The sequence below is a fragment of the Spinacia oleracea genome, chromosome 1 (genome assembly GCF_020520425.1).
Source record: "Spinacia oleracea cultivar Varoflay chromosome 1, BTI_SOV_V1, whole genome shotgun sequence".
NCBI classification, from domain to species: domain Eukaryota; kingdom Viridiplantae; phylum Streptophyta; class Magnoliopsida; order Caryophyllales; family Amaranthaceae; genus Spinacia; species Spinacia oleracea.
Window position 1 is genome coordinate 119,707,496 of NC_079487.1, and position 27,528 is coordinate 119,735,023.

Genomic DNA, 27,528 nt, shown 5'->3' on the forward strand with positions numbered 1-27,528 from the left:
TTCGCGGTTAATTTACTTTTTTATTGCAGTTTCTTCAATTTCATGTTAAAGGTTCCTTGTACAGATCGAATTTACTTATTTTATATGCTGGTGTTACTTTTAGGTTACGTTAACCAATGCACTGAGCTTATTTATAAGTGTGAACATGTCACACCATCAAGTTGATGGTGTGGCTGGTCACATATAAGACTTTAGGTATGGATTTTGACTATAGATTTTAGACACAACATCTATCAATGAGATATTAACTTATTGGTTAAGATTAACAACCTGTGTATGCTAAGTATATGTTCTAATTCCCCTTCCCTTATTTGTAATTCATTTATAACTCATTTGCACAAAATAAGTAAATAATTAAACTAGCTAATACTCAAATGTAATTAAGGTGAAAGGTTGAGGTTAGATACGGAGTACTAAAGAGGGGGCAAACCGAGCTATCTAGTCGATCTTACTCCATTAATCTACTATATTTTCACTCATATTTTAACGAACTAATGTAATTTTAGTCATACTTTTGTATGAATGGAACAATGGAAAACACAATTAAAAACATGTAAAAACCTATTAATTTCTTTTTAATACACTTGAAATCAACAAAATTCCACTTTCTTTCAATACACCACACCAAGTAGATCTAAGTATTGCTTAGTATCACGGAGTATCTTTAATCAACAAAACTCATAAAATTTACTTTCAGATATAAATCATTTTACATGTCGAGTAAAAATAGAAACTCTAAATTAGAAAGGATAAAGTATTTGAAAGCATCGCATCAAACGAAAGGCAGATTTTGGGTGATGATAAAGGTCGCAAGTTGCGACAACATTTAGTTGTCGCAATCTTACGTGTTGGAGTTTAATTGGTACATATAGGCGCCACGTAGGATATTAGTCATCGTAATATTTTTACTATCAATGCAAAAAATTTACTATGAAAGTATGTAAATAAGGTAATCGATATAAAGAAAGAAACAAATTAGAATCTTAAGATTTTTCTACCTTTATTTTAAACATGTATAATAGGATATATAAGTTAAATATTTTAGATTCTAATTTAAATCATGACACATAAACATGCCATGTCATCATTGTAACACGACTTAAAGGTTTATCATTTTCGTTTTGGAAATAATAACACATGAATTTTTAAGGCGTGAGTCATGTGACCACATCCAAGTATTTGAAAGCATCGCATCTAATTTCATACTATAAAAAACAATTTTTTATTTAAAAAGTTGGGTTACTTTTATTTCATCTATAAATACCCACATCGTTTCTTCTCATTTTCACACTACTTAATCCAATAAAAATATATCCATTTCTAACTTCTCTTTCTCTTTCTCTCTCTAGTGATCATCATATACATTTTCAATTCTCTCTCTAAGTTACTTATACCAAAAAATGGGTACTGAAGCTATTGAGATCATAACTTCAAATGCTTTGTCAGCCATTTTTGATAAACAAAACCGTTTCAATCAAGATAACAATGAGTTTTGGTATGAGGAAGAAATTGATGAGGATCTCAAATGGTCCTTCGCTTTGAAGAGGTTTGATTTTATTTTACTATCATCTTTTATTTTCAATTGACTATTTAATTAATCAAAATTCCGGAATTTGAGTGTTGGATCGGAGAAGTTTCAGGTCGCATTTCCATTGAAATTCAATGAATGGTTGTGAATTTGTCATATATTCTTGAAATTCGTATGTCAACTTCATTCCATTAAATTAAATGATTTGTTAATCTTGTCATCCAGCGTGCTGCAAAAAGCCACTAGCGAATACCAGGACATTGTGCTACTCGACACTAAGAAATTTGGGAAGGTTTGTACATCAAAAATAAATAAATAAAAAAAAAATTATCTTTTGTATTTGATTTTTTATTTAATTTGAAAAATTCTTGTATAGTTCTCGATCAATGCTCCTATCGTCATCACGATGAGATAGACTTATAGTTTCCGTAATCTCTAAAAAAGTAAAAATGGTATATATTAGCGTGGCGGGACTATATTTGAGAATTACATTGGTCGTGGACCATGCATAAATTCTTCTTCTTTTATATAGATTCCTTTTTCTTTTTTCGTCGAAAAAAGTTGGTATATCTTTTACGGCACTAGTTTGCTATTTTGGATGATGATTTTTTGTATGTATATATATGTATAGGTGTTGGTGCTTGATGGTAAGATGCAAAGTGCGGAGGCTGATGAATTTATCTACCATGAGTGCTTGATTCACCCTGCCCTCCTTTGTCATCTAAAGTAAGTACAACTCCTATAACTCAATTATAACTTTATTAATTAGGGTGCTTTCTATTCATCTGATTTTCACTAATTTTTTCTGAACTTATCTTATCTGAACTTATCTTATGTGAACTTATCTGAACTCATTTTTCCCATAATAAAAGAAAATAAGGTGAATAGAACAGAGCCTTAGATGAATCATTTCAATCAATTAATTGTTAACAAAATCTAAAACTCGATCAAATTTGTTGCATGCACAATCAATCATCAATGTATTGAATATTTATATGCATCAAAATTGTATTTGATTATTTACATGCAATAGTTTCTACCGCCCTCCAATACTAAAATGAAGTAAGAGCACAATAGAAAAATCAAATGTTAAATGATTACTATACCAAGAAAAGTGATAACTTTTTCCATATTAGCGAACATATATATTATACAATATGTGAGAAGTAATTTCAATTTGGACGAAAGTAGAGTATATAAGTTGCAACTTAATTAGGAGGACGGCGGAAAAAATAATTCTTTCATTAAGGCATATATTCTCATAAAAATCCAAAAAACTTAATAGTAGGTCGCATACCACTATCCAGTATCCACTATAGTTGATGATTATATGAAAACTTTAGAAACAGTTAATAATGTGGCATTTTGTCGCCTGTCTCATTCGCATTTCTGGTTAAGCTCATAATCTATAACATGCATGCGCGCAATTATTATTTCCCTGATATGCATATAGAGTTATAGACATATAGTATATGATTATATAGAATGAAATATATCGTGGTACTCCATAGTACACTAGTACTTATTGTAGTACATATGTAGCGATTTCACACATGTCGTGCTCTAATTGGCTCGAAATTATACAGAATAAGTGACTACTCCGTATATATGATTAAGTTTAACTAATGAGTATTGAGTATTGAGTATTGAGTATTGAGTATTGACATTTGTTAACTAATGATGACAGCCCAAAATCTATGTTCATAATGGGAGGTGGTGAAGGTTCTGCTGCTAGAGAAGCTCTTAAGCACAAGTCCATTGACAAAGTGGTCATGTGTGATATTGATCAGGTAAGAGTATAAGACATACATACCCGTCATCATGATCAGTGTCGGATTCCAAAACTTTTATTAAATTACTCCGTATTAGAAAAGTAAAACGGATTATACTGTATGTATTTATTTAAGGAAGGTGAATAAGTAATACTACGTATGTAGTAACACATAACATACTTGTACTACATACTATATTATGGTAATGTATAATGTGCTTAATTAATTTCGTTACTCATGACAGGAGGTGGTTGATTTCTGCCGTAAACACTTGACAATCAACCAAGAAGCCTTCAACAATAACAAGTTTGAGCTTGTGATCAATGATGCAAAGTAAGTACATTTGATGTATTGGGATTTGGGAACTTTCAAATTTCAATAATAAAATAGTACAACTTTTAAAAATTTGAAACAAGTGTAATTTCTTACATGTAACGAAATGGGCGCGTATTGAACCCTACTCGAAACTGAAAGTAGAATATTGTTTGATTGTACAGGGCTGAATTGGAAGGAAGGAAGGAGAAATTTGATATAATAGTTGGAGATTTGGCAGACCCAGTTGAAGGAGGACCTTGTTACCAACTTTACACCAAATCTTTCTATGAGACTATTCTCAAACCTAGGCTTACTGATAATGGCATCTTTGTCACTCAGGTTTGATTACTGTCATTTTTTGATTTACAGTAAAAATACTTTGTAATTCCAAAATTTACTGTATTTTTTTATTTAAATACTTTGTAATTCCAAAATTTCACACTAATTAATGATTCTTTTTATAGGCTGGGCCTGCAGGAATTTACACCCACAAGGAGGTGTTCTCTTCCATTTACAACACCATCAGACAAGTCTTCAAATGTAAGCCTTTAGTGAGTTTAGTCTCCCAAATAATGTTACAAGGGAGACCGGTTTCTACAAATGGGTCGGACTATTACTTGACATTGGTGGCATGGCCCAACGGCCAAGATGCACGGATATAAGACATAGACATAGTACACTTTAAGTGTCCGGATAAAATTGTCACATTTCACATAGTACACTTTAAGGGCCCGGATAAAATTGTCACATTTCACATAGTACACTTTAAGGGCCCGGATAAAATTGTCGCATTTCCTAAGTCCTCCGCAATGGTTTGTAATTGAAATTATCTACTAGTTTTGAAGTTTGTTTGTTTTGCTTTCTGCAGATGTAGTTGCATTTACTGCTCATGTGCCATCGTATGCAGATACTTGGGGATGGGTTATGGTATGGACATGAAATCTCTTTAAGTTTTGTTAATGTAAATGATAATTTAGTTAGATTAATTTATAAGTGCATATTAATTTGTAATTAGGCCTCGGATCATCCAATTCTCATTGATGCTAAAGATCTCGATAAGAAGATCCAAGATCGGATTGATGGGGAGTTGCTATACCTGAATGGGACTTCCATACTTTCATCCACTTCCCTAAACAAAACTCTCTCTCAATCGTAAGCTGACTAACATTCTTGTATTTTGTTTACAAATTTCGAGTATATAATTTCCGATTTCCTTTTGTTAGGATTAATTGTGTTTTACCTCCTATAACTCTGTCAGGCTGTTGCAAGAAACTCATATCTATACTGAAGAAAGTGCAAGATTTCTGCATGGTCATGGGCTAATTAATCGTCTCTAAGGATTGCAGAAGGGCGCGCACCAACTGGATTAAGGGCAATTAATGTCAAATGTTGATCAATAGAATAGTAACTTCAGTGGGCTATTCTTCTCTATAAGTAGGGTTCTTGTAAGGGGTTGTTGTTGTTGTAGAAATTATAATAGTAGCGCACATGGAAGAAAAGAAAGAACTGTCTTTAACTTTATTTTATTTTATGAAAATGAGGTATTCCTCCAAAATTTATTGTCAGTAGCTAAAAGATTAAGTCCAGCCTCTGCAGAACTGCAAACTGAATCAATTTTTCAACTGGTGAAAGGAACTTAAAGCAGAAAAATATATTACAACAAAAATTTACATCTGATTTTGTAGATCAGTTTTGAGTTTAACACACCACTGCACAGGCACATCCAAAAAAATACTTCGTATACAAAATGAAGAAAAAATGGACAAAAAAGAAAAAAAAAATGAAGTTTTTGCACAAAAAAAAATCTGAGTAACCAGAATGGAGAGGTGACTTACTTAGCCAAATGACCTCTTGGGCTATCAAACAAGTTGATTCTGGGCCATTTTAGTAAGATGAACCTCCTGAGGCAGTAGTTGGTAAGAGATATTGAGGTCATCAAATATGCTCTTCATTTGCAACACAAATTCAGATTTCCGTCTTATTTTCTCAGGAATGTCCTGGAAATTCATTGTATGAGTGAAAATCAGAGTCATTTTTATCTTATTTATATTCTCGATTTCCTTAATTGCCAATACGTGCTCTTGGTGCCATAAATGGGGCGTTTGATCCACATACCTGCAACAGAAGCAAAGTTAGTAGAGTTGTTTCATATTGACACTGTCTAACTCTGTATGTCAGGAAATAATAATCACATATACTATTATCTAATGCTGGAAAAATGTTGTCACGTTTCATAACAAAGCGTATTTACTGAAATCATGCATGATAAACTGTTAGAGATTGTTTCCAAAGAAATTTCAGTAAGAAACGGGAACATACTCAGAAAATGTTTAAAAAACTAGGCAGAAACTTGAAACTGCTCATGCTGTTTAACCTCAATATGAACACAAAAAATAAAAGCTGTCTGGCTTTTACCTATGGTTTTACAATGATCGGTTAACAGTTAAAACACTTACAGTTTTATTCGTTCTTTCAGCTCTGCAATCTTTGGCAGTGGTGTTCTGTAGTCTATTGAAAAATCCATAGTATCCGTCTGATCTGGACTCCTGTAATAGTTACCGATAGATTTAGTAGCCAAGACTGCATTTGGGTAATATACCTTTTCCTTGTCCAACTTCAAGAATACTGTTGTTAATATATTCATCTCTTCAACCACCATCTGTTGCAATATCAAAAGGAAATGAGTACAGAAATACCTAATTGACAGTTTCATAAAAAGCATTACAACAGCAGGCATTACCAATGTTCCCTCAATAACACAACGATCACCAACATCGAATGGATGCATCACAAAAACAAATATAATTGCTTCAAAGAGAGTCTTGCAGCTGTTCCCGAATACAAAAACTGCCACCAGAAGCTGTGAAGTAAAGAACACAAGCATTTTTGTTTTAAGAACCTCTGTGGAGACAAGCCACAGTATTAACGTTATAATAATCAGGAGTCCGTTCAATAGCTTGTTTAGGTCATCTACAGCAGTCTTGTTGTCATTCAAAGCGTGTTTCAGTGCTTGTCGATCTTTGAAGACATTTACCTGCAATTGTAGAAAGATCAAGAAGTGGAAAATTAAATCAAGTTTCAGCCACAAGCTACATTTTCAAGCCTTAAATAGCAACAAATTGAATCATAACACAAAATAAGCAGCACACAGTCAATAAGAATGTCAAGTACATCAGTTGTAATAATGGTAATAGCCATTTTAAACAAACAAAAAGAACAGATGAACTTCATTTAAGTCAATAGAATACATGATTAAGAAGCAATTAAGATAGAATTCTTACCACCCACTTAGAAAAAGATTTCCAATCAATCTGTTTTTTTTCATTCACTTCAAATAATGGAAGAACAAGTTCCACCTCTTCTCGAATCATGAACCTGTGTAGGTCATTTCCATCAATGAAGCTGAGAAGAAAAATTCAAAACATGTTTATTAGAGGAAATCATATAAAAATCGTGTTTCTTGAATAAATTCACACCACAATTGAAACAACACAGATCATCTTACAGTTTATGGATTTCATTCAAATCACCAGGTTCATTCTGATCTCTACCGAGAACATTGTAGAATATCCGAACAGCAGTTGTTATAGCCTCTTCCTCACATGTGATTTCATCGTCATCTAATTCAACCCCTCCTTCAACTACATCTTGATTGAGGATACTAGACATTGTTGATAAACCTGAATTTGAAACCACATCAACCAACAACTGCATAGTCCAAGAAGGCACTTTTTCCTTCTTCATTTTGTGAAGTTTGTCCCAATCAACCACCTTACTCTTCGTTTGAGTCCCCGTGTGATCCGTAAAGCTAACCATAGAATCATGACTGTCTTCCCTACTTAGTTTACGGGCTAACTCAACCACGGGTCGACCCGAGAGTGTTTGGAGCACATAATGACTAAACACAGCCTCCTGAATCCTTTCAAAAAACCTATTCAAATGAAACGATGATGCTAATACCTTTATCAAGGTAGACTTAACCAACCACAAAAATGACCCAATGAACAAAGAAACTATGCTCCAAGTAATGAAATCAAGTATGTTCTTCGTTCTTTCGGACCTTTTTGGGGCGCCATCGGAATTATGCTTAAACAACACAACCCAAGTGACAAGAATCACACCAATCCAAATGAACATGACAACATTGGTCTGCAAACCATGAGTAAAATACACCACATTCTTCTTCAAAAGATACTTCCACTCAATCAAGAATACAATGCAATTCACAAACCATCTAGTTATCAATATTCCAGAAAATATAACCATTAAAAGCGTAAACCATTTCCAAACCGCTAACCCAGAAAAGTATTTACCCTTAAATTTGTCAACCATTAAACTAGAAAGCAAACAAGCCAAAATCAACAAGAAAACAAGCAACTCAAGTACCAATTTTACAGTCATCCTCCAACTTCTTTTAGCACTTAGCTGAGCAGTAACCCTCTTATAGATATCCTTCTCATCTGGGCCCATCTCCTTCTCTTTCTCCTTTACTTTTGACCTTCCAGAACCTCCTACTGAGAAGGGAGATTGGTTGGAAAATCGAGGTGTGGCCCCCAAATTTTGCAAGGTTTGTGAGTCAATTGGAACTGAGGGTCCCCCAAATCTGCTGGGTTCTTTCTTAAAAGTATTTCTTCTTCTTAAGGGGGTTTTTCTGGGGCTTGGGCTAAAAGGGCTTGGGAAAGTGGAAAGTTCTGGAGATTGGGAGGAATAATTTGCAGATTTTGCTTCAAATTCATTGTGCTGCAAACCCTTTTCAGGAAATTGCTCATTTGTTAGAGGGGAGATGGGAATTGCAATTTCTTCTGGGTTTTTAATGTTGTTGGCCGCCATTGATGAAGCTTCAAAAAGCTTGTTTTTGTTTTTTTTACATTATTAGCATTGTTTTTCAGCTCAGAAATGAGAGAGATGCAAAGGGTTTGTTTGGGAGAGAGGTGAATTTGCAATGTTTAAAGTGAAATGTGATGATTGCAGGTGACTTTGGACTATTTGGAGGAAGGAAAAACAGGGGAAACCAGATGCAGAGCCAGTTTAGTTTAATGCAAATTTAGCTTTAATTAATTAGATGTTTTTGTTATCGTGCTTACTGGTTTCAGACTTTCAGGTTTGTATCAACAATTAAATAAAAAAGTCTCAATCATTTGAATGCGTATTATTGTGTGAATGGCTGGAGTTTGACTTAGTCGGGCTGCAATGAAACCACATATTTAAACCACCATGAAGGTACGTTTCTATTCAATTGAATTTATCGGAAACTGATTTTAGCACATCTCTGTTATGCGTTTAGAATATAGTTTGTCGTGTTCTCACAGAAGATGCGTCAAAATCACTTCCCGAATTTCACTTGTCTAAATTTTTTAAAACTATTTAGAATATTATTTAAAAATTTAATAATTATCGAACAATTTAACAGAAGACAACCCGAATATGCTAATCTAGAATTGTACCCTTGTTATATTTTTCTAATATATTTGTGTAGGTCTAAATCTCAATTACGAAATCAACCTCCTAGCCAAATAAATAATGTTGACTGCTATCAAAAGTTGAGGTTGATTATATTTATACCGGTGCACGTTATTTTTAGGGAAACTTGTACACATTATACAAATACACTTGATTAGTCGTTAATGGCAAGATAATACAATATGCAAAATACTCGAGACTTCGAGAGACTTGACGTCGTGTATGTAAATAATGATATATAATATCTAAATACCTTAAGTTCATGTTTAAATACTCATTACTCAAAACCTATCTTAATTCAATAATTCAATCATAGAGCACAATTTAATTCCATTTTCAACAACAACGATGTGAAAGCCTTAATCCCAAGTTGCTTTAAGCCTTCCATTGTTGAACCAATATTAGTGAATTGAATTTCCAAATTCTCACTGTTATTGTGATTATTGCGTAGTATTTTTCATTTTAAACTTTGTTAAATTGTTGGACAAAAGGGTTCTTCTTTGTAAAATTTAGACCAAAACTAGTTGAAAGCATTATCGGAGGGAAAAACAGGGGAAGAGCAAAAGTCAAAACATGAGAGAAAGTAGGAAAGTCATACATTTCAATTACTTTTTTTTTCATTTTTTTTTCATATGATTAATGTTGGTTTTTTTTAAATCCTTCGTGCTTAATAACATCCAAACAAGTACAAAAAAATGACTTTGACCTTGAGAGTTGGGGTACGTGTCTACGTGGGTTTAGCTAACTACATTATTTGAAGAATGGCTCATTGCTAATATAATGATATTAGGGTTGTTAAAAAGTGATCTAATCTGAAAAATCGACTCGAGACTGACATCCGAATTCCGAATTGAATATATATGAGAAATAGGAATCTCGAAATCGATCCTATCTGATGTTGACCCAAAATCACATTTAATCCATTAATCCGAGATCAGATCCCGAACCGCAAGTAATCTGAGGAGAGCCGCAACCTGATTTGCATCCGATAATTTTTTAATGAATCGAACCCACATCCAGTCATATAGCAATCCGGAAATCAACTTTACCAGAATACACACGTAATTGACCCGCACCAATAAAACCCGATGTCTGATTTAACGTGTCAACCTAGATTCGAATTTAACTGAATTGCATGTTGTCAATCTGACCCGAGTGTACCCGTAATCCAAAATAATGACCCGACTCAAATTGATTTAACAACCTAAAGTCACATGAGACAAAACAAACCTTATTTAACCTGAACCCGATACAAAGTAATAGAATTCTAAAACATCTTTATTTGGCACGGATTCTATTCAATCCATATAACACAAGAATACAATTTGCCTAACCTGATCTAAACTCAAATCAACTCAATCCATAATTGACCTTAATACGAGAAACGTCCCATCCGAACTTGACTTGATTATGAGACTTACTGATCCAAATTTGACCCAAATTCGAGACTTATCCGATCCGAACATGACCCATATCCACAGTAAACATACCAAAATATACCGGAATCCAACATACACCCGAATCAAACTTCGCCGGAACCAAATTAAAACGGTACAAAACAGTTTTAAACCTGAACTAGTTCAAACTGAATTTGAGATTGACTCGAATCGAAATTAGCCGAACTGAAATCGACTCGAACTAGAAACAGTAATATGACTCGACTTGATCTGAATTCAAAGTTATCCAAATAGAGAATCGACCCAAGTACAAACATTGATCCGCCATTTTCCGACATCGACATGATGTACAACGTTTATAAACGATTTGATGACCCAATTGGACAACCCTGCTAATGCTAGAGTGTTTGACTTGGAACGTGAACACAAGAAAACAATATTATTATCGAATTCTCGAGTGTAGAAAAATAAAGACTAGCGGGAGAAAATAAGTATTGTCACTTTGGATGCGTTCTTTTCACCATAAAACAAGAAGTTGTGGGTTTGATAAATTTAGTCAAGTTGCAATCAGGTTTTATCAGGTCATGTAAGTTTCAATCAGATCACATAAATATTAACTAGGTCCTTGAAATACAAATTAAAGTTTACTCTCTTGCAATGAGGTTTGATCATGCATGCCCAATAAGTTGCAATCATCTTCTATAAGGTCAAGCAGATCTAACCAAGTCGACAAGTTCAAGTTTCATTTTGTGAAAAGAAACATCCTCAGAGCGATATGTTTTTGTTCTTCATGGTCAGGCTAATAAGATCATATAATTAGGATAAGATCAGGTGTAATAAGCTCATATAAATTCAGATAAACATATATCCATGTGTACTCAGTTTATACAAATTCAGATAAATATAAGTTCAGAGTTAATAAGTACAGAAAAAAATAACATGAGTGAAAAGAACAGTATCCAAACAAAGTCGAGACCATGCATACGGTGGTGCGGATTGGAGGTACACCCACACATGAAGGAAGTGGCTCAGTTATTTCTTTCGTCTACTTTTGTCCTTTTTATTTGAATTTTTTTGGGATGTGGGGCCAAATTTCTTTGCAAGTTGCATGGATGTAATTTGTATTTTGTATAGATTAACTATGTTGTTGTTTGTTGTACGCATTATCTGCTACTTTATTTTAACTCTGCTACTTTATTTTCATGTGTTGTTGGCAATCTTCCATGCAAGTTTCATTTCATGCATGGTTTTCATATTAATTTTCAATCAAGGGGAACTTCATTGTGCTATATATATGTTTAAGGTTATACGTTATATTTTTATTTATATGTATGTTAATTTAATTTCATATTTATTTGTTTGTTAAATTTAATAATTGTATTTGAAGGTGAATTTGAAGTGGGGTATATGTAAAAGCAAAAAGTAGGTAAGAGAAATTAATGACCTTGAGTCAAGATTGTAGAAGAAAAAGAAAAGATTTAAATTAGAGTTATGTCAAGTTAGTGTAAAATTAGGTGGAAAAAGAAGAAGGATGAGAGATAAATTATTTTTCATTTGACCAAAGGTCGAAAGTACATATGATCTCAGTTGGTTCACAAATAACTTGTTAAAAAAAAAAAGTCAAGGCAAATAACGCATCTGATTTGCACTCTATCACTCTATGGCTCATTAGATGGGCCTTGTCGAATAAAATATGGATTGGGCCAAGGTGACCTTGTGCTAAGTACAAAATTGGCCCTTTTTCAAGCTCGGGTCCAGCCGAGTCTTCTCGAAACCATTTTCAAGAGAAATCATGCATAATTAGGCTCAGTCTCGGTTTGGCTTGTTACATCCCTAGACCCTAGCTCATGTAAGGCTCAACGCACCATAGAATCTAGTCATCTAGAGACTTCATTATCGGAAAAGAAGGCGAACTACACGGCTAATGGCTAGTTGGTTGGTACCTATGTTAGAGTATGGAGGTTGGCTGGTTGGATGATTAAGTATTCCGAGTTTTTCATTCACATCTGTATAGGACTTAAGCTCCACCTTATTCTTATGGTTTATTACTTATTTTTCTTAAAATAAAATTAGATAAGAAATCATTCAGACTAGACCTGAAAAAAAAAACAAAAAACACTAGAAATATTCAGACCGGATCAAACCAGTAAGAATCAGACCAGATCAGACCATCACCATAGCATAAACTAGAAAAATCAGACCAGACCGGGTGAAGAAAATAGCTGTTTCATTTCATGCCAGTGATATAAATACTTATCATTGTCATTATGCACAGATTATTCACACTCAAACACACTCTAACTCATTTCTATAGGGTTCTAGAGAGAGACATAACTACATAAGTCGATCAAATTAATATATGGGTGTAAACGTGTATTTATAACATAAGCGTGTAAATGAAGTCTTGGGCTATCAAACAAGATAATTTGAGGCCATTTTAGTAAGATGAATCTCCTGAGGTAGTAGTTGGTAAGAGATTTCGAGATCATCAAATATGTTCTTCAATTGCAACACAAATTCAGATCTCCGCCTGCTCTTCTCAGTGATGTCTTGGAAGTTCATAGTATGAGTGAAAAAGAGAACCATTTTAATCTTATGTATATTCTCGATCTCTTTAACAACCAAACTATGCTCTGGATGCCAATAATGTGAATTTTGCTCCACGTACCTGCAACACAATCAAACTTCTAAGCATATATTTGTTTGTTTGTTTCATATTGGCAGAGTTAAACTAAGCGAAAACTTACAGCTTAATTCGGTGTTTGAGTTGTTCAATCATTGGGAGTGGAGTTCTATAATCGATTGAAAACTTGAATGAATCTCCCTGATCTGGACTCCTGTAGTAATTCCCAATAGATTTAGTAGCCAAAACTGCATTTGGATAGCATACCTTTTCCATGTTCCATTTCAAGAATATTGTCATTAAGATATTCATTTCTTCAACCACCATCTGTTACAGTATCAAATTAAGTTAGGAAGATAAAAAAAACAGAAGGATTGATCAAAGCAGAAGGTACTAGTATTAGTGTATTACCAGTGTTTCGTCAATAACACAACGATCACCAACATCGAATGGATGCATAACGAAAACAAATATAATCGCTTCAAAAAGGGTCTTACAACTGTTTCCGAATACAAAAACAGCCACCAAAAGCTGTGAAGATAAGAACACAAGCATTTTTGTTGTAAGAACTTCTGTCAGAACAAGCCAGAGTACTGTCATTACAATAACCAGGACTCCATTCAATAGCTTGTTTAGGTCATCTACAGCAGTCTTGTTGTCATTCAAAGCGTGTTTCAGTGCTTGTCGATCTTTGTAAACTCGTACCTGCACAAAGAGAAAGAGTAAGAAATGAAAAATATAAAATTCAGCCAAGTTTCAGTCACAAATTAAAACAAGATAGAATCCTTACCACCCACTTGGAAAAGGCTTTCCAATCAATCTGGTTTTTTTCATTCACTTCAAATAATGGAAGAACAAGTTCCACCTCGTCCCAAATCATGAACCTATGGAGATCACTTCCATCAATATAGCTGAAAACACACATATAAAACCATGTCAATTACTTAATTAGAGGAAACCCATATCAAATTTGCGTTGTAAATTCACATAAATAAATCATCTTACAGTTCATTGATATCATTCATATCCTCATCGATCACATTGTAGAATATCCGAACAGCAGTTCTTATAGCCTCCTCTTCACATGTGATTTCATCATCATTTAATCCAACCCCACCTTCAACTGTATCTTGATTGAGAATACTAGACATTGTTGATAAACCTGAATTTGAAACCACATCAACCAACAACTTCATAGTCCAAGAAGGTACTTTATCCTTCTTCATTTGGTGAAGCTTCTCCCAATCAATTACCTTATTCTCCTTGTGACTCCCTATATGCTCCTTAAAGCTCACCTGAGACTGAGAATCATAACTGTTTTCCCTAGTTAGTGTACGGGCCAACTCATTCACGGGTCGACCCGAGAGTGTTTGGATCACATAGTGATGAAACACAGCCTCTTGAATCCTCTCAAAAAACCGATTCAAATGAAACGAAGATGCTAATATCTTTATCAAAGTAGTCTTAATCAACCAAAAAAATGACCCAATGAGTAATGAAGCTATACTCCAAGTAAAGAATTCGAGTATGTTCCTCGTTTTCATGGTCATATTTGGGGATGTTTCAGAATTATGCTTAAACAACCCAACCCAAGTGATAAGAATCACAAATATCCATATGAACACCACAACAATGTTCTTTAGGCCATGAGTATAATACACCACATTCTTCCTCAAAAGAAACTTCCACTCAATCAAGAACACAATGCAATACACAACCCATCTAGTTATTAACATACCCGAAAATATAACCATTAAAAGCGTGAACCATTTCCATACCTCTAACCCACAAAACATTTCACCCTTTAAACCCTCAACATTAAAGCTACAAATCAAACAACCTAAAATCAACAGAAAAACAAGCAACTCAAGTAACAATAATGCAGTCATCCTCCATCTCCTTCTACTACTCAGCTGAGCAGTTACCCTTTTATATATCTCCTCCTCATCTGGCCCCACCCTCTGTTTTCCAGAAGTTTCTGAGAAGGAAGATTGGTTCAAAAATCGCGGTATAGGACCTAAATTTGCCAAGATTTTTGAGTCAAGAGGAACTGAAGGTTCCCCAAATCTGGTTTCTATCTTAAAAGTGTTTCTTCTTCTTAAGGTTGGCTTTTTAGGGCTTGGGCTAAAAGTAGAATATTCTAGAGATCGAGAGGAATAATTTGTGGGTTTTGCTTCAAATTCATTGGTCTGAAATCCCTTTTTGGGAGATTTCTCATTTGTTATGGATGATATAGGAATTGCAATTTCTTGTGGGTTTTTATTGGTGTTGTCCGCCATTGATGAAGCTTCAAATAGCTTGGTTGTTTAGCATTGTTTTTCAGCTTAAAAAATGAAAAAGAAGCTAAGGGTTTGTTTTTAAGGGAGATTACTTTGCATTATTTATATGGAAATTTGATGATTGGAGGTGAATTTGAACTATATATAAAGGAAGGGAAAACAGGGGAATCCTGGATGCAGAGTAAATAAGGAAATAGTGTACTCAATCGATCACTCCTTTCCGCAAAAGTTCTTTCCATTTCCCGTTTCCGGCCATTCTATTTTCACTTTCAGTTTTATTCCGATTTAATACTCCATCCGTTCTTAAATACTTGTAACCGTTTATTGCATTATTCAAATATAAACTTTGACCAAAATTTCACTCCCTATATAAAAATCAAATGTTACTGTGTAATTATATTTTTCAAATATCATTTTTTTAAAATTTTTGCATATAATTACGCTCAAACTAGGGATGGCAATCACATTCGAATCCGAACCGAGTCCGACCCGATCCGAAGTGAAAAATCCGATCTGAATCCGAGAAAAAAAAAGTCTGAATCCGAATCCGATTAAAAACATCCGAATCCGAATGGATATGGATAGGATATGGAGTCTTCAGAGACTCTGATCCGACTCAGACCCGAGTCCGAGTCCAAATCCGACTCGAAATTTTTTCAAAGTGTATTATTTTTCGTACATAACTTTTTTTAAAAGGAAGTTCCCAATTTAATCTAATATATTTAATTAAAGCGCATACATTTGTAATTTATTAATTTATTAGAAACTCATTAGATTTTGGTAAATGAGAAATATGATTTCTAATTTATTTTAAAATTAAGAAATACAAGTTCTATGTAAGTAAAGTTAACGTATGATTCGGATTTGGATATGGATATGGATATGGATTTGAATTTGGATATTATATGGATGCAATTTTGGAGTCCAAATTTTAAATGGATTTGGATATGGCTATGGATATGGATATGGATATGGATGCAATTTTGGAGTCCGAATTTTAAATGGATATGGATATGGATGCAATTTTAGAGTCCGAATTTTAAATGGATTGAATTTGGAGTTTACTACATCCGACCCGAATCCGATCCATTGCCATACCTAGCTTAAACTAGTATCTTGGCATCAATGAATTAATTTGTTTATAAAAAAAAAACTAGTATCTTGGCAAATAGCAGTTTGACTTTTGCATTATTCAAATATAAACTTTGACCAAAATTTCTTACTAATATATAAAAATCAAATAATACTGTGTAATTATATTTTTCAAATGTCATTTTTTTTTTAAGTTTTTGCATATAATTACGCTCAAACTAGCTAGTGTCTTGGCTAATGTGACAGTCAAACTATTGCAAGTATTCATGAATAGAGAGAAGACTCATTTCGATCGAGTATTATTTGTCCTCACCTTAGCTCAACAAATTTACGAGGTTTACCCTTTTTAGAGAGTCGTTCTAACGATTTGTCGTAGCCGCGATGTTGATTTCCATCTAATACATCATCTAATTATACTTGAACAATCGATAAGCGTTGTGTCTAACGTATTTTTCATTAACAAACAAACTACGGTACACCACCGTAACTAAAATAAACTTGGAAAAAATTAACTAGGATTAATCTCACCATAAAGCAAACTATACTAAACTTAAACCATGTACTCGTAATTTTTATTGAATTTTACTTTAAATCATAAATAATTTAAATAAGAGGCTCAGAAATAACCAAAATTTTGGAAAAAAAACTTAGCTATTTCGGATTTTGAGAATCTTAATATATCGAAGTATATACACCGTATATATATTTGGTGTAAAGAGAACCACAAAAAATAAGGGTATAAATAATATAGACGGAATACGATTTCATATCTTAAGTACCATCACTCAAGAACTTTGCCAACTAAATCGATTGGCAATTTGGCATCCACTATCTTAATTTGTATATTCCTTAAAGAAAAAAGGAGATAGGGAGAGAAGGAGGTGGCGGCAGGAAATTGGTGTTAAGCAAAATTTAGTTTAATTAATTGATATAATTAGATATTTTGGTTTACTGTTGTAGTTAAAAGCAAATTTAATTTTAATTAATTGATATAATTAGATATTGTTGTCGTTAATACTTAGTAGGGTAGTTTAATGCAAATTATAGATTTGATTAATCAATATATTTAGATATTTTATTCGTTTTTGTTTTCATGCATGCTGGTTTGCATAAACAATAAAAAAAAAGTCCCCTCAACAAAAATAAACAATAAAAAGATTTTTGTTTTAAAAAAGCTCTATCATTGGAATACAAATGTATAGCCCTTCAATTAAACCATGATTGTGTGAATGACTTGAGTGGGCTTCAATTAAACCATTATTGGAATCTTCAATATTGACATACTCCGTACTTAATTATTAAGTACTCTATTAATGGAATGTGACTTATCTGAAATTATTAAAATTTTGAAATATATTTGTTTAACTTATAATATGAACTTATATCTTCTGAAAAATTCTACTTCCTTTAGCACACTTGTAAGTATTGTGTTTGTCCAAATTCTAACTTTAAAAATCAACCAACCCTAGTCCAATTAACAGGTTTTGTTATTGAAAGTCGACACGTAATTTGTCCTTGTGGTTGTGCACATTTATATAAATAAGCGTAACTATCAAAATGACGTGACTTGCAAAATACCCTATGGAGTAGCCATTGATGGACAAATGATGTGAAATGGGAAAAGGGGAAATATATACCTTAAAACCGTGTTTAAATATTAAAGTTATTCAAACTACTTGAATCAAAGAGACGAAATACAATAATTTTAATTCCTACTTCGACTAAACCTGGATCACAAATTTGGTTTAAGTCTAATCATGGTTAGACAAATAATAGTGGATCCAATTTTCAAAATTTCATTCTCAACTTAATTTCGACTTTGTTACGTACAAGGGATGATCTTCCAGTGAGGTTGTTTAAGGCTCGACCTACAAGGTAGAACATATATTTAAAATTTCCTAACGTTATATCATATATGCACTTGTACTCAATTCAACGAGAGGTTAAAGTTTCAATCCCTGTCTCCTTGTATCTTTTAATCAAGATTCACCACTAGTTAAGGAGTATATTGCTTCCAGAAAGGGTTTTCCTTAACAAACAATTAGAAACAGGGGAAGAGAAGAGGTAAACAGTGAGGGCAACTGGGCAAGTACTCAACTAGGTGAACCATATAAAATCCAAATTAATTAAATTTTTTTCTTTTTTCTATTCCTCCATGCTTACAAGTTACAAGTTCGTAAAAAATGATGGATAGCTCACGAGTGCTAAAATTTTTGTCCCTTAATAACTATAGTAATAAGACTAATAGATGGCATGTTTAATGGGCCGGGTCAAGGGTCAGACCAAGTCGCTATTAAATGGACCGGTTGGGCTGGGTCAAGACGTCAAGTACTCGGTAAGCGCAAATTTTTGGCTGTACTCGGGTACAGTCAGAGTTGGTTGTACCCCCATCCAAAACGGATATTTACTATTTCGAAAATGAATATTTATTTATTTATTTATTTGGCAATGAACATTTACTATTCCGGAAATGAACATTTCCTATTTTGGAAATGATATTTATTTATTTATTTGGAAATGAACATTTATCTACTCATTCGAATATGAATATTTATCTAATTATTTGACAATCCTCATTTATTCAACCAATTTAGAAATGAACATTTACCTACTGATTGTGAAATGAGTAGTTACTAATTTTAAAATGAACTTAGTTATTGCATTACTTTGTTATTACTTTGAACATAATAGTAAGTAATTTGATATGATGCTAACAACTAATTAAAAATGAACATTTACTGATTTGAAAGTGATGAGAATGCAAAGAAAACAAATAGGTTATAAAAATACAAGGGTTTATAAGATGCTCAGTAATAGAACAAGAAATAACAAAGAATACAAAAGGTATGAACAAATAAAACAAAAAGTATGAACAATTTCATTATGAACATTAACCACAAGATTATTATGAACAAACAAATAAACAAGAAAGAACAAACAATTCAACAAAAAAAAACATAAAATCTCAGAAGAAAGAACAAACAATACAACAATTATGAACAACTTATGATGAATTTAAAAAAAATGAAAGAATAAACAATACAAAAAGAAAGAACAAAAATTACATGCGCTTGTAAAAACATAAAAGATCAATGAAGATCTTAATTTCATTATGAACATTAACCAGATGATTATTATGAATGAATAAATAAACAAAAAAGAACAAATAATTCAACAAAAAAGAACCAACAATATAAAAAAAACATAAAATTTCAGAAGAAATAACAAACAATACAACAATTATGAACAATTTTATGATAAACTTAAAAAACAACATGAAAGAACAAACAATACAATAAAAAAGAACAAACAATACAGGCGCGTCGTTTTTTTTGGGGTACAGCCAGAGTTGGTTGTACCCTGTATATCAGTTTGGGGTTAGCAGCTAGGGGTTACTCTGTAAGTGTTAAGAACTTGGACACGGGCTTGGCTTGAACTCGGAGTACTCCATATTGTAGTGAGGGTGGGAAAAGTTGGTAAATCATGGTGGGTGAAGTCGATGAATAATGGTGATCCACTGATCCCTTTCTATATATTGTAGTGTGTCTGTTCTAAAACGGCCGAAAAATGAAAGCGGGTCACTTTTCCCGAACCGGAAGGAGTATCCAAGTAGGATTTTACGATCTTGCACTCATCAAGAACCGGATCGTAAACATGTATTTGGATCATAGATTAGTAGGATCATAAGATATGAATCGGGAGTTTAACAACCACGGTCATAAACGATTCAAAATTACGAGATTGAAAGTAAATCTTACGGAATAATAAAATTTCTTGCACTGAACTCTACTCAAAATACTAACAATTTATACTCCCTCCGTTTATAAATAAGTGTCACATTTTGGCTCCGGCACGGTAATTAATAAAATTGTAAAATGTGTAAGAGTTAATGATTGAGAATGTTTTTTTTGGGGAAAAGATAAAGTAGATAATTGTTTAATTGAATAAAGTACAAATAAAAGTGGATGTGGAGATTGAAAAGTGGAAAAGTGTAGAATGTGTAGTAAAAGTAATCATGATTTATAGAAAAATGGGAAAAGTGTATGGAAAAGTGTGAAAAGTGTATGGAAAAGTGGGAAAAGTATATGTTCAAAAATAGAAATGTGACACTTATAAGGGAATACCAAAAAAAGAAATGTGACACTTATTTAGAAAATGAGGGAGTATTACACAACTCAACCTTTTGCTATATTTTCATACATAACTCCACTCAATATACAACAATTTTTATTATCCAACTCATCCAGTTGTACGACGCATGATTTGGAAAAGACTTGACATTAGTTTTAGTAATTTGAAACCTCAGTTACCCAGCTTTATTTTTCTCCAGAGTTTTTGCGATTGCCCCTATATTCAAGAATAGCTATTGATTCATTGACATATTTCAGATCACATCTTTATTTAACTTTGACATATTTAGAATTCAGATCACTCCTTTAGTCATATTACTCCGTACATTGTCTAATAAAGCACTCATTCATTATCATTACCCCATTGCCTTAAAGAGGCTTCCGCAAATTGTCTAATAAAGCACTGTAAAAGTATAATGAGATTTTACTTTTGCCTCTTTATGGCCAACGTACATGACACACCAGTAACACAAACTGAATCATTGTTTTTTCTTGATGAAACATAAGAGAAGAAAATAAGATTAGCATCAAAATTTACATCTGATTCCCTACATTAGCTTGAGTTTATACGCAATTACACATGGCACAACCTAACAAAATCCGGAAAGGGAAAACCGGGGAAAGCACAGTTACAAGAACCGTGAATTTGTTACAAAAATTAGACACCCATCCTTAAACAATGTGTTGCCAAGGCACCAACGTTGCGTTGCGTTTCTTAACAACAGCTTCCTCAATCGAACACAGGGTTTTCCGTGGCAACATTCACCAAGCATCCCATGGAGCATAATCCTGGAAATAAAACCTAAATTTAGCATGGCTCGACTAGTCGACTTTATAAACTGCTAGCTACCTGTTGCAAAATTACATGCAAGTCCTAAATTATGAACATGTTTATGTATATTTGTACACTTGATCACCCAACAAAATGGAAGATTATATGACTAATTTAAAGCTTAATGCTAAATGGACGGAGAGGTTACTTACTTGCAGATTGCAGATATCCAACTGAACTCTGCGGCTTATAAATCAGAAATTTTGAACCATTTTAGTAAGTTGAACCTCCTGGGGCAGTAGGTGGTAAGAGATTTCAAGGTCGTCAAATATGCTCTTCATTTGCAACACAAATTCAGATCTCCGTTTGCCCTTCTCAACAATGTCTTGAAAGTTCATTGTATGAGTGAAAAAGAGTGCCATTTTTATCTTATTTATATTCTCTATCTCTTTAACAACCAAATTGTGTTCAGGGTGCCAAAAGTGGGAAGTTCGCTCCACGTACCTGCAACAGAACCAAAGTTGAGTTATTACTTGTTTCATTTTTGACAGTGTAATTGATCCGTAAAACTTCACAAGTCAGGTAAAATAGCTATAGTTACTCCTTTCAGATGTTGGAATAAGTTGTCACGTTCAATATATAGTACTAAATCATTTATTGAAGGGAAGGTCAGAACTCAGAAGAATACTACTACAGAGTACAGAGTATAAGAAAGAGCGGCATATTCAGCAAGTGTTTCATATACTGTAAAAGACAAAGAATAACTTCTTATGCTGTTCAATCTCAATGAAGCATACAGATCTTCTAGCTTAACCTATGGTTCTTAGTTCTTAAAACAACCTCACTTGTTCCAGTTTCACTATCAGTTATCATCAAATTAAACACATTCAGTCAGTCATCTCAATATGGCTGAGCATCTGAAGTTTTAAAGTCGAGGGAAATTGTTGGGCCCCGACCATCATAGATACAACTACAAGTTTTCTTTTTGCTTTTTTCAGGAGAGATAAACAGAAATTACTAGCAGCTCTACTCCAAAAACAGAAGAGAGAACAATGTGTAGTACCTGCGCCTATTCCTTCATCATATTTAGAAATTTTTTAAAACAATTAACCAATTAGGAGATACGGAGTATTTCATATATGAATTATATAATACTAGAAGGTAACAAGACATCTCTATGACACCAACAACAAACACTAAGGCTCCATTTGTTTTGATAGAAAACACTTTCCCAGAAATTTCCTTTGTTTGTTTTGTTAAGGGTGGAAAACAATTTTCCCAAAGTTGGAAAACCAACTTTCTTTTCGAAAAGAAGGAATGCCACATTTTCCTCTGTAATCTCTTACATTTCCTTTTATGTCCTCCTATCTATCTCTCATTTCCACTTTTATGTTCTTTTTTCTACAGCTTTTCTTGTAATGAAACAAACAAAAGAAAACTATTTTCCCTTGAAAATTATTTTCCATGGAAAATAATTTTCCTTTGAATATACTTTCCATTGAAACAAACGGAGCCTAAGAGCTACTGAGAAGTTATGAAAAAATCTACTCCAAATCATCTGAAACACCAAAATAATTATATTAGTCTGAAATTAAATGCTGAGGTACGGAGTATTTGACATAAGTAAATCCTGATTAACTTACTGCCTTATTTGGTCTTTAAGCTTTTCAATCTTTGGCAGTGGTGTTCTGTAATCTATTGCAAACTCCAAACTATCTCCTTGATCTGGACTTCTGTAATAGTTGCCAATGGATTTAGTAGCTAACACTGCATTTGGATAATACATCTTTTCCCTGTCCAATTTCAAGAATACTGTTGTTAAGATATTCATCTCTTCAACCACCATCTGTTACAATATTGAAGGAAGATTGTTAAACAAAATTGTAAATTTCATATCGGGTAACTACTAATTAGGATCTCAGAAGAAGGTAGTTACCAATGTTCCATCAATGACACAGCGATCCCCAACATCAAATGGATGCATAACAAAAACAAATATAATTGCTTCAAAAACGGTCTTGCAAGTGTTCCCGAATACAAAAACCGCCACCAGAAGCTGAGAAGAGAAGAAGAGAAGTATTTTTGTTGTAAGAACTTCTGTCAGAAGAAGCCAGAGTACGATGATTATAATAACCAAGAGTCCATTCAATAGCTTGTTGAACTCATCCACAGCAGTCTTGTTGTCATTCAAAGCATGTTTGAGTGCCTGCCTATCTTTGTAGACATTTACCTGCAATTGTAGAAAGATAAGGAAGAGGGGAAAAAACGAGCCTTCCTGCTAAGTTTCAGTCATAATTACAGCAAGCATATATAATCCATGAAACTAATAGACCACAAGATGGGAATATAAAAGAGAAACACGAAATGAGTTTTTTTTCCCAGAAAGGACTGTAAACTATCCTGTAACTCTGTCCATTAAGCGCAGACAAACGCTTCTTTTGCTTAGATATGGTTTAGCAAAATGTCTAATAAAGTCCATGGAAGTTTGAGAAGGCAAAGTTGTGGATTAGTGATTTTGTGCAAATAGCGTAAATATAGTCACACCCAAAGCTGGCATCATAGACACTGAACTGCTCAATCTAAATACTTCTACATGTGTATCAGACATTTGATGCTTCAGTTTGGACCAAAAACATAACTTTTTTAAAAAAAATAAACAGCCAAGTTTTACAATTAGACACGTACCCACGTATTAAAACACTCAAACAAGTACTTGGTTCTGAATAACATCGCTATTAACTGCATAAAATAGATTTTAGAACCAAAACTTTTCAAAAATTGATGTATCCTACATTTCTATCCTTAATAGCAACAAGGTAATAATCTTACACAGTTAAGCAGGATAATCAATAAGAATAGGGAAGAACATCAGCAGTATGCAAAGCAAACATGCAGTACAACAAAATTGCTATTTTGAAGAAACCGGCAGGACAGAAACACTTCAATAAGGGCATGTGAATATATATGATCATGAAACAAGATAGCTTCCTTACCACCCACTTAGAAAAAGATCTCATATTAATCTGTCTTTTTTCATCGACTTCAAATAAGGGAAAAACAAGATCCACCTCTTCCCAAATCATGAACCTATGGAGGTCACTTCTATCAATGTAGCTGAGAATGAAAATGTAAAACATGATGATTAGAGGATGTCATAAGAAAAATAGTGTTTCTTAAGCAATTCATACGAAATGACACAATCAAGACTAGAGCTGAAATAAACATAAATTATCTTACAATTCCTCGATTTCAATCTTATCACCAATCACATTGTAGAATATCCTAACAGCAGTTGCTATAGCCTCCTCCTCGCATGTAATTTCATCATCATCTAATTCAACCCCTCCTTCAACCACATCTTGATTGAATATACTGGACATTGTTGATAAACCTGAATTGGATATCACATCAACCAACAATTTCATAGTCCAAGAAGGTACTTTCTCCTTCTTCATTTGGTGAATCTTCTCCCAATCCACCACCCTATTCTGAGTACGGCTTCCCGTATGCTCCCTAAAGCTCACCTGAGTACCTTGACTATCTTCTTTACTAAGTTTCCGGGCCAACTCAACCACAGGACGGCCCGAGAGTGCTTGGAGCACATAGTGATGAAATACAGCCTCTTGAATCCTCTCAAAAAACCTATTCAAATGAAATGAAGATGCTAACATCTTTATCAAGGTAGTCTTAACCAACCACAAACACGATCCAATTAGCAAAGAGACTAAACTCATAGTGATGAAATCAAGTATCCTCTTCGTTTTTGCTGTCATTTTCTGGGTAGTATCGGAATCAACCTTAAACAACACAACCCAAGTGACAAGAACCACACCAATCCAAATAAACACCACAACATTAGTCTGCAAACCATGAGTAAAATACACCACATTCTTCTTCAGAAGAAACTTCCACTCAATCAAGAATACAATGCAATGAACAACCCATCCAGTTACCAACATACCAGAAAATACAGCCATTAAAAGCGCAAACCATTTCCAAACCTCTAAACCACAAAACAATTTACCCTTAAATTTGTCAACAATTAAACTGCAGAGCAAACAAGCTAAAATCAACAAGAAAATAAGCAACTCGAGTACCAATTTTATTGTCATCCTCCAACTTTTTCTAGCACCTAGCTGAGCTGTAACCCTCTTGTATATCTCCTTCTCATCTGGCCCAACATCCTTCTGTTTCTCCTTCTCCTTCTCTTTCCTTCCAGAAGCTTCTGCAGCCCTAGGAGTCTTCTCTGAGAAAGAAACTTGGTTCAATAACCGAGGCGAACCCCCCAAATTTTCAAGGGTTTGTGAATCAAGAGGAACTGAGGGTTCCCCAAATCTGGTCTTTTCCTTAAATGATTTCCTTTTTCTTAATGGTGATTCTGGGGTTGGATATAAAGGGGGTTTTCTAGGGCTAGAGCTAAATGTGGAAATTTCTGGAGATTTGGAGGGATTATTTGTAGGTTTGGCTTCAAATTCATTGTTCTGCAAACCCTTTTGAGGATATTGCTCATTTGTTAGAGGTGAAATAGGAATCGCAATTTCTTCTGGGTTTTTGTTGCTGGTGTCCGCCATTGATGAAGCTTCAAAAGGCTTGGTTTTTTAGCATGTTTTCAGCTCAGAGGAGAGAGAAAGAAGAGGTGAAGGGCGCGTTTGGGTGAGGAAGAGGAATATGCATTCATTATTTGGAGGGGGGGGAAGAGTGAGAATGGAAGGTAGCTTCAGATGAAGGAAAACAGGGGGAAGACAAAGGACAGAGGTCAGAAAGCAGAGCAAATTGTCTTTTTTTATTTATTAATTCAAATATTTTTCATGTTTAATTTATGTATTTTCGTAATAATAGTTGATTTGGTTGTTTTTGTGTTCGTGCTTAGCAACATGAAGTTTAGAAGTGAGAAGAAAAGGTCTTTATCATTGGAAATTATTCAAAGTTTTGTTTAACTGGCTGATGTTTGACTTGTGTGGGGTTTCAACGAAAACCATCCATTCATGTCAAATTTTCGATTATGGAAATCGGAAAATCAATACTAGCACAAACTAAATGGTTGAGATTAGAGGATGTTGATTATTACTCCACTACAATTCTATAATACTTCCTCCGTCTTTTAATACTCGCAACGTTTGGACTTTTGCCACTATTCATATAATCTACTTTGACTATTCTTAGTGTTTTTTATATAAGATAAAACATAGTCATGTGGTATCTTGTTAGATTCGTCTCAATGTGTATTTTCAAAATATCAACTTTTTATAATTTTTGCATTAAGAGAATTTAAGATATAAATGATCAAAGTTGTGCATTGGCATGCGTGAAACTAAGGAACGTTGCGAATATTAAAAGACGGATGAATTATAATTTACTCCATTTCTCCGTTTTTTTTAGATATAAGAAAACACATTCCCGATAAAAGGATTTTACTATCTTCCTTTGCTTGTTTTTGAAGGGGTAAAAAACCTTTCAGATAGAGTGGAGTACGGGGAAAGAAGGTTGTTGATTGCATAACTAGAATGTGTATAACTAACTTGAAGAGTAGTTATATGAGACTTCTTCTTTTTTGAGTTTAGAGTGAGCCCCAAAGGGCAAAGTGACAAATAATATAGACTATGGGTACTAGACTACCACCAATTTACCACTCCCTCAAATTTTCACCAACTATGCTAGTCCACCGATTATATTATAGGAGTACTTTTAATTGAACAAGTCCCAAAGTTTGTAATGGCTGTAAGTTTGTGGAATCTCCTTGACTTTCATTTGTTTTAATTTATTCTCCAAGTCATAATTATGTCCATATCAGAACCGATATATGTAGATAGTGTCCAAATCTATCTAATATATGGAATAGTTAAATAATAAATAAAGTCAAATAAATATTGTGGAATTTACAATAACAATGTTATAAATTTGAATATAATTTATTTTACAATAATTGAGTTTTATTTAAATCTTAATTATGAACAATCAGATCAGATCGGATCTGATCATATAAGTTTAGATCAGATCAGATCGGATCTGATCATATAAGTTTAGATCAGATCAATTCACATCAGATCATATTAGTTTATATCAGATTATATCAGGTCAGACCAGAAAATAAAAGTTCAGATCAGATAAAGAGAAATAAGGTGAACTAAAAAAGGGCCTAGCTAATTTGTACTTTGAAACT

The 27,528-nt window shown here is 33.6% G+C and overlaps 4 protein-coding genes across 5 annotated transcripts; 1 reads left to right on the plus strand and 3 right to left on the minus strand.

Moving 5' to 3' along the window:
• Nucleotides 1-1,276: 1,276 nt before the first annotated feature.
• On the plus strand, nt 1,277-5,170 carry LOC110795108 (thermospermine synthase ACAULIS5). The gene is made up of 10 exons (XM_022000091.2): nt 1,277-1,546; nt 1,754-1,820; nt 2,160-2,254; nt 3,216-3,318; nt 3,545-3,633; nt 3,798-3,954; nt 4,080-4,155; nt 4,484-4,542; nt 4,631-4,767; nt 4,874-5,170. Exons 1-10 carry the CDS (start codon nt 1,401-1,403, stop codon nt 4,950-4,952), a joined length of 1,008 nt encoding a protein of 335 aa, XP_021855783.2. The 5' UTR covers nt 1,277-1,400; the 3' UTR covers nt 4,953-5,170.
• Nucleotides 5,171-5,251: 81 nt separating this feature from the next.
• LOC110795107 (mechanosensitive ion channel protein 10) lies at nt 5,252-8,721 on the minus strand. Its single transcript, XM_022000090.2, has 5 exons — nt 7,121-8,721; nt 6,897-7,017; nt 6,356-6,649; nt 6,072-6,274; nt 5,252-5,730 (listed from the first exon to the last, which is right to left on the minus strand). The coding sequence occupies exons 1-5, from the start codon at nt 8,443-8,445 to the stop codon at nt 5,475-5,477; spliced, it is 2,199 nt and encodes a 732-aa protein (XP_021855782.1). The 5' UTR covers nt 8,446-8,721; the 3' UTR covers nt 5,252-5,474.
• Nucleotides 8,722-12,665: 3,944 nt separating this feature from the next.
• On the minus strand, nt 12,666-15,625 carry LOC110795131 (mechanosensitive ion channel protein 10). The gene is made up of 5 exons (XM_022000113.2): nt 14,101-15,625; nt 13,886-14,006; nt 13,507-13,800; nt 13,220-13,422; nt 12,666-13,140 (listed from the first exon to the last, which is right to left on the minus strand). The coding sequence occupies exons 1-5, from the start codon at nt 15,372-15,374 to the stop codon at nt 12,885-12,887; spliced, it is 2,148 nt and encodes a 715-aa protein (XP_021855805.2). The 5' UTR covers nt 15,375-15,625; the 3' UTR covers nt 12,666-12,884.
• Nucleotides 15,626-21,002: 5,377 nt separating this feature from the next.
• On the minus strand, nt 21,003-26,200 carry LOC110795109 (mechanosensitive ion channel protein 10). 2 transcript variants are annotated; one of them, XM_022000093.2, is made up of 6 exons: nt 24,606-26,200; nt 24,362-24,482; nt 23,305-23,598; nt 23,012-23,214; nt 21,581-21,872; nt 21,003-21,446 (listed from the first exon to the last, which is right to left on the minus strand). In XM_022000093.2, exons 1-5 carry the CDS (start codon nt 25,937-25,939, stop codon nt 21,623-21,625), a joined length of 2,202 nt encoding a protein of 733 aa, XP_021855785.1. In that variant the 5' UTR covers nt 25,940-26,200; the 3' UTR covers nt 21,003-21,446; nt 21,581-21,622. The 2 variants fall into 2 exon arrangements, with proteins under 2 accessions (XP_021855785.1, XP_021855784.1); XM_022000092.2 differs by having other exon boundaries at nt 21,003-21,385; nt 24,606-26,199.
• Nucleotides 26,201-27,528: the final 1,328 nt, after the last annotated feature.

Excerpts from the sequence above, each read along its gene's own strand:
- LOC110795131 (XM_022000113.2), bottom strand. The coding sequence starts at position 15,374 with ATGGCGGACAACACCAATAAAAACCCACAAGAAATTGCAATTCCTATA. Across the intron at positions 14,007-14,100 it reads ATGAATGATATCAATGAACT|CTATATTGATGGAAGTGATC; the intron begins GTAAGATGATTT and ends GTGTGTTTTCAG. Across the intron at positions 13,801-13,885 it reads AAGCCTTTTCCAAGTGGGTG|GTACGAGTTTACAAAGATCG; the intron begins GTAAGGATTCTA and ends CTCTTTGTGCAG.
- LOC110795108 (XM_022000091.2), top strand. The coding sequence starts at position 1,401 with ATGGGTACTGAAGCTATTGAGATCATAACTTCAAATGCTTTGTCAGCC. Across the intron at positions 1,547-1,753 it reads TGGTCCTTCGCTTTGAAGAG|CGTGCTGCAAAAAGCCACTA; the intron begins GTTTGATTTTAT and ends CTTGTCATCCAG. Across the intron at positions 1,821-2,159 it reads ACACTAAGAAATTTGGGAAG|GTGTTGGTGCTTGATGGTAA; the intron begins GTTTGTACATCA and ends ATATATGTATAG.
- LOC110795109 (XM_022000093.2), bottom strand. The coding sequence starts at position 25,939 with ATGGCGGACACCAGCAACAAAAACCCAGAAGAAATTGCGATTCCTATT. Across the intron at positions 23,215-23,304 it reads GTGTCATTGATGGAACATTG|ATGGTGGTTGAAGAGATGAA; the intron begins GTAACTACCTTC and ends ATATTGTAACAG. Across the intron at positions 21,873-23,011 it reads CTTAAAGACCAAATAAGGCA|GTACGTGGAGCGAACTTCCC; the intron begins GTAAGTTAATCA and ends GTTCTGTTGCAG.
- LOC110795107 (XM_022000090.2), bottom strand. The coding sequence starts at position 8,445 with ATGGCGGCCAACAACATTAAAAACCCAGAAGAAATTGCAATTCCCATC. Across the intron at positions 7,018-7,120 it reads TTGAATGAAATCCATAAACT|CTTCATTGATGGAAATGACC; the intron begins GTAAGATGATCT and ends TTTTCTTCTCAG. Across the intron at positions 6,650-6,896 it reads AATCTTTTTCTAAGTGGGTG|GTAAATGTCTTCAAAGATCG; the intron begins GTAAGAATTCTA and ends CTACAATTGCAG.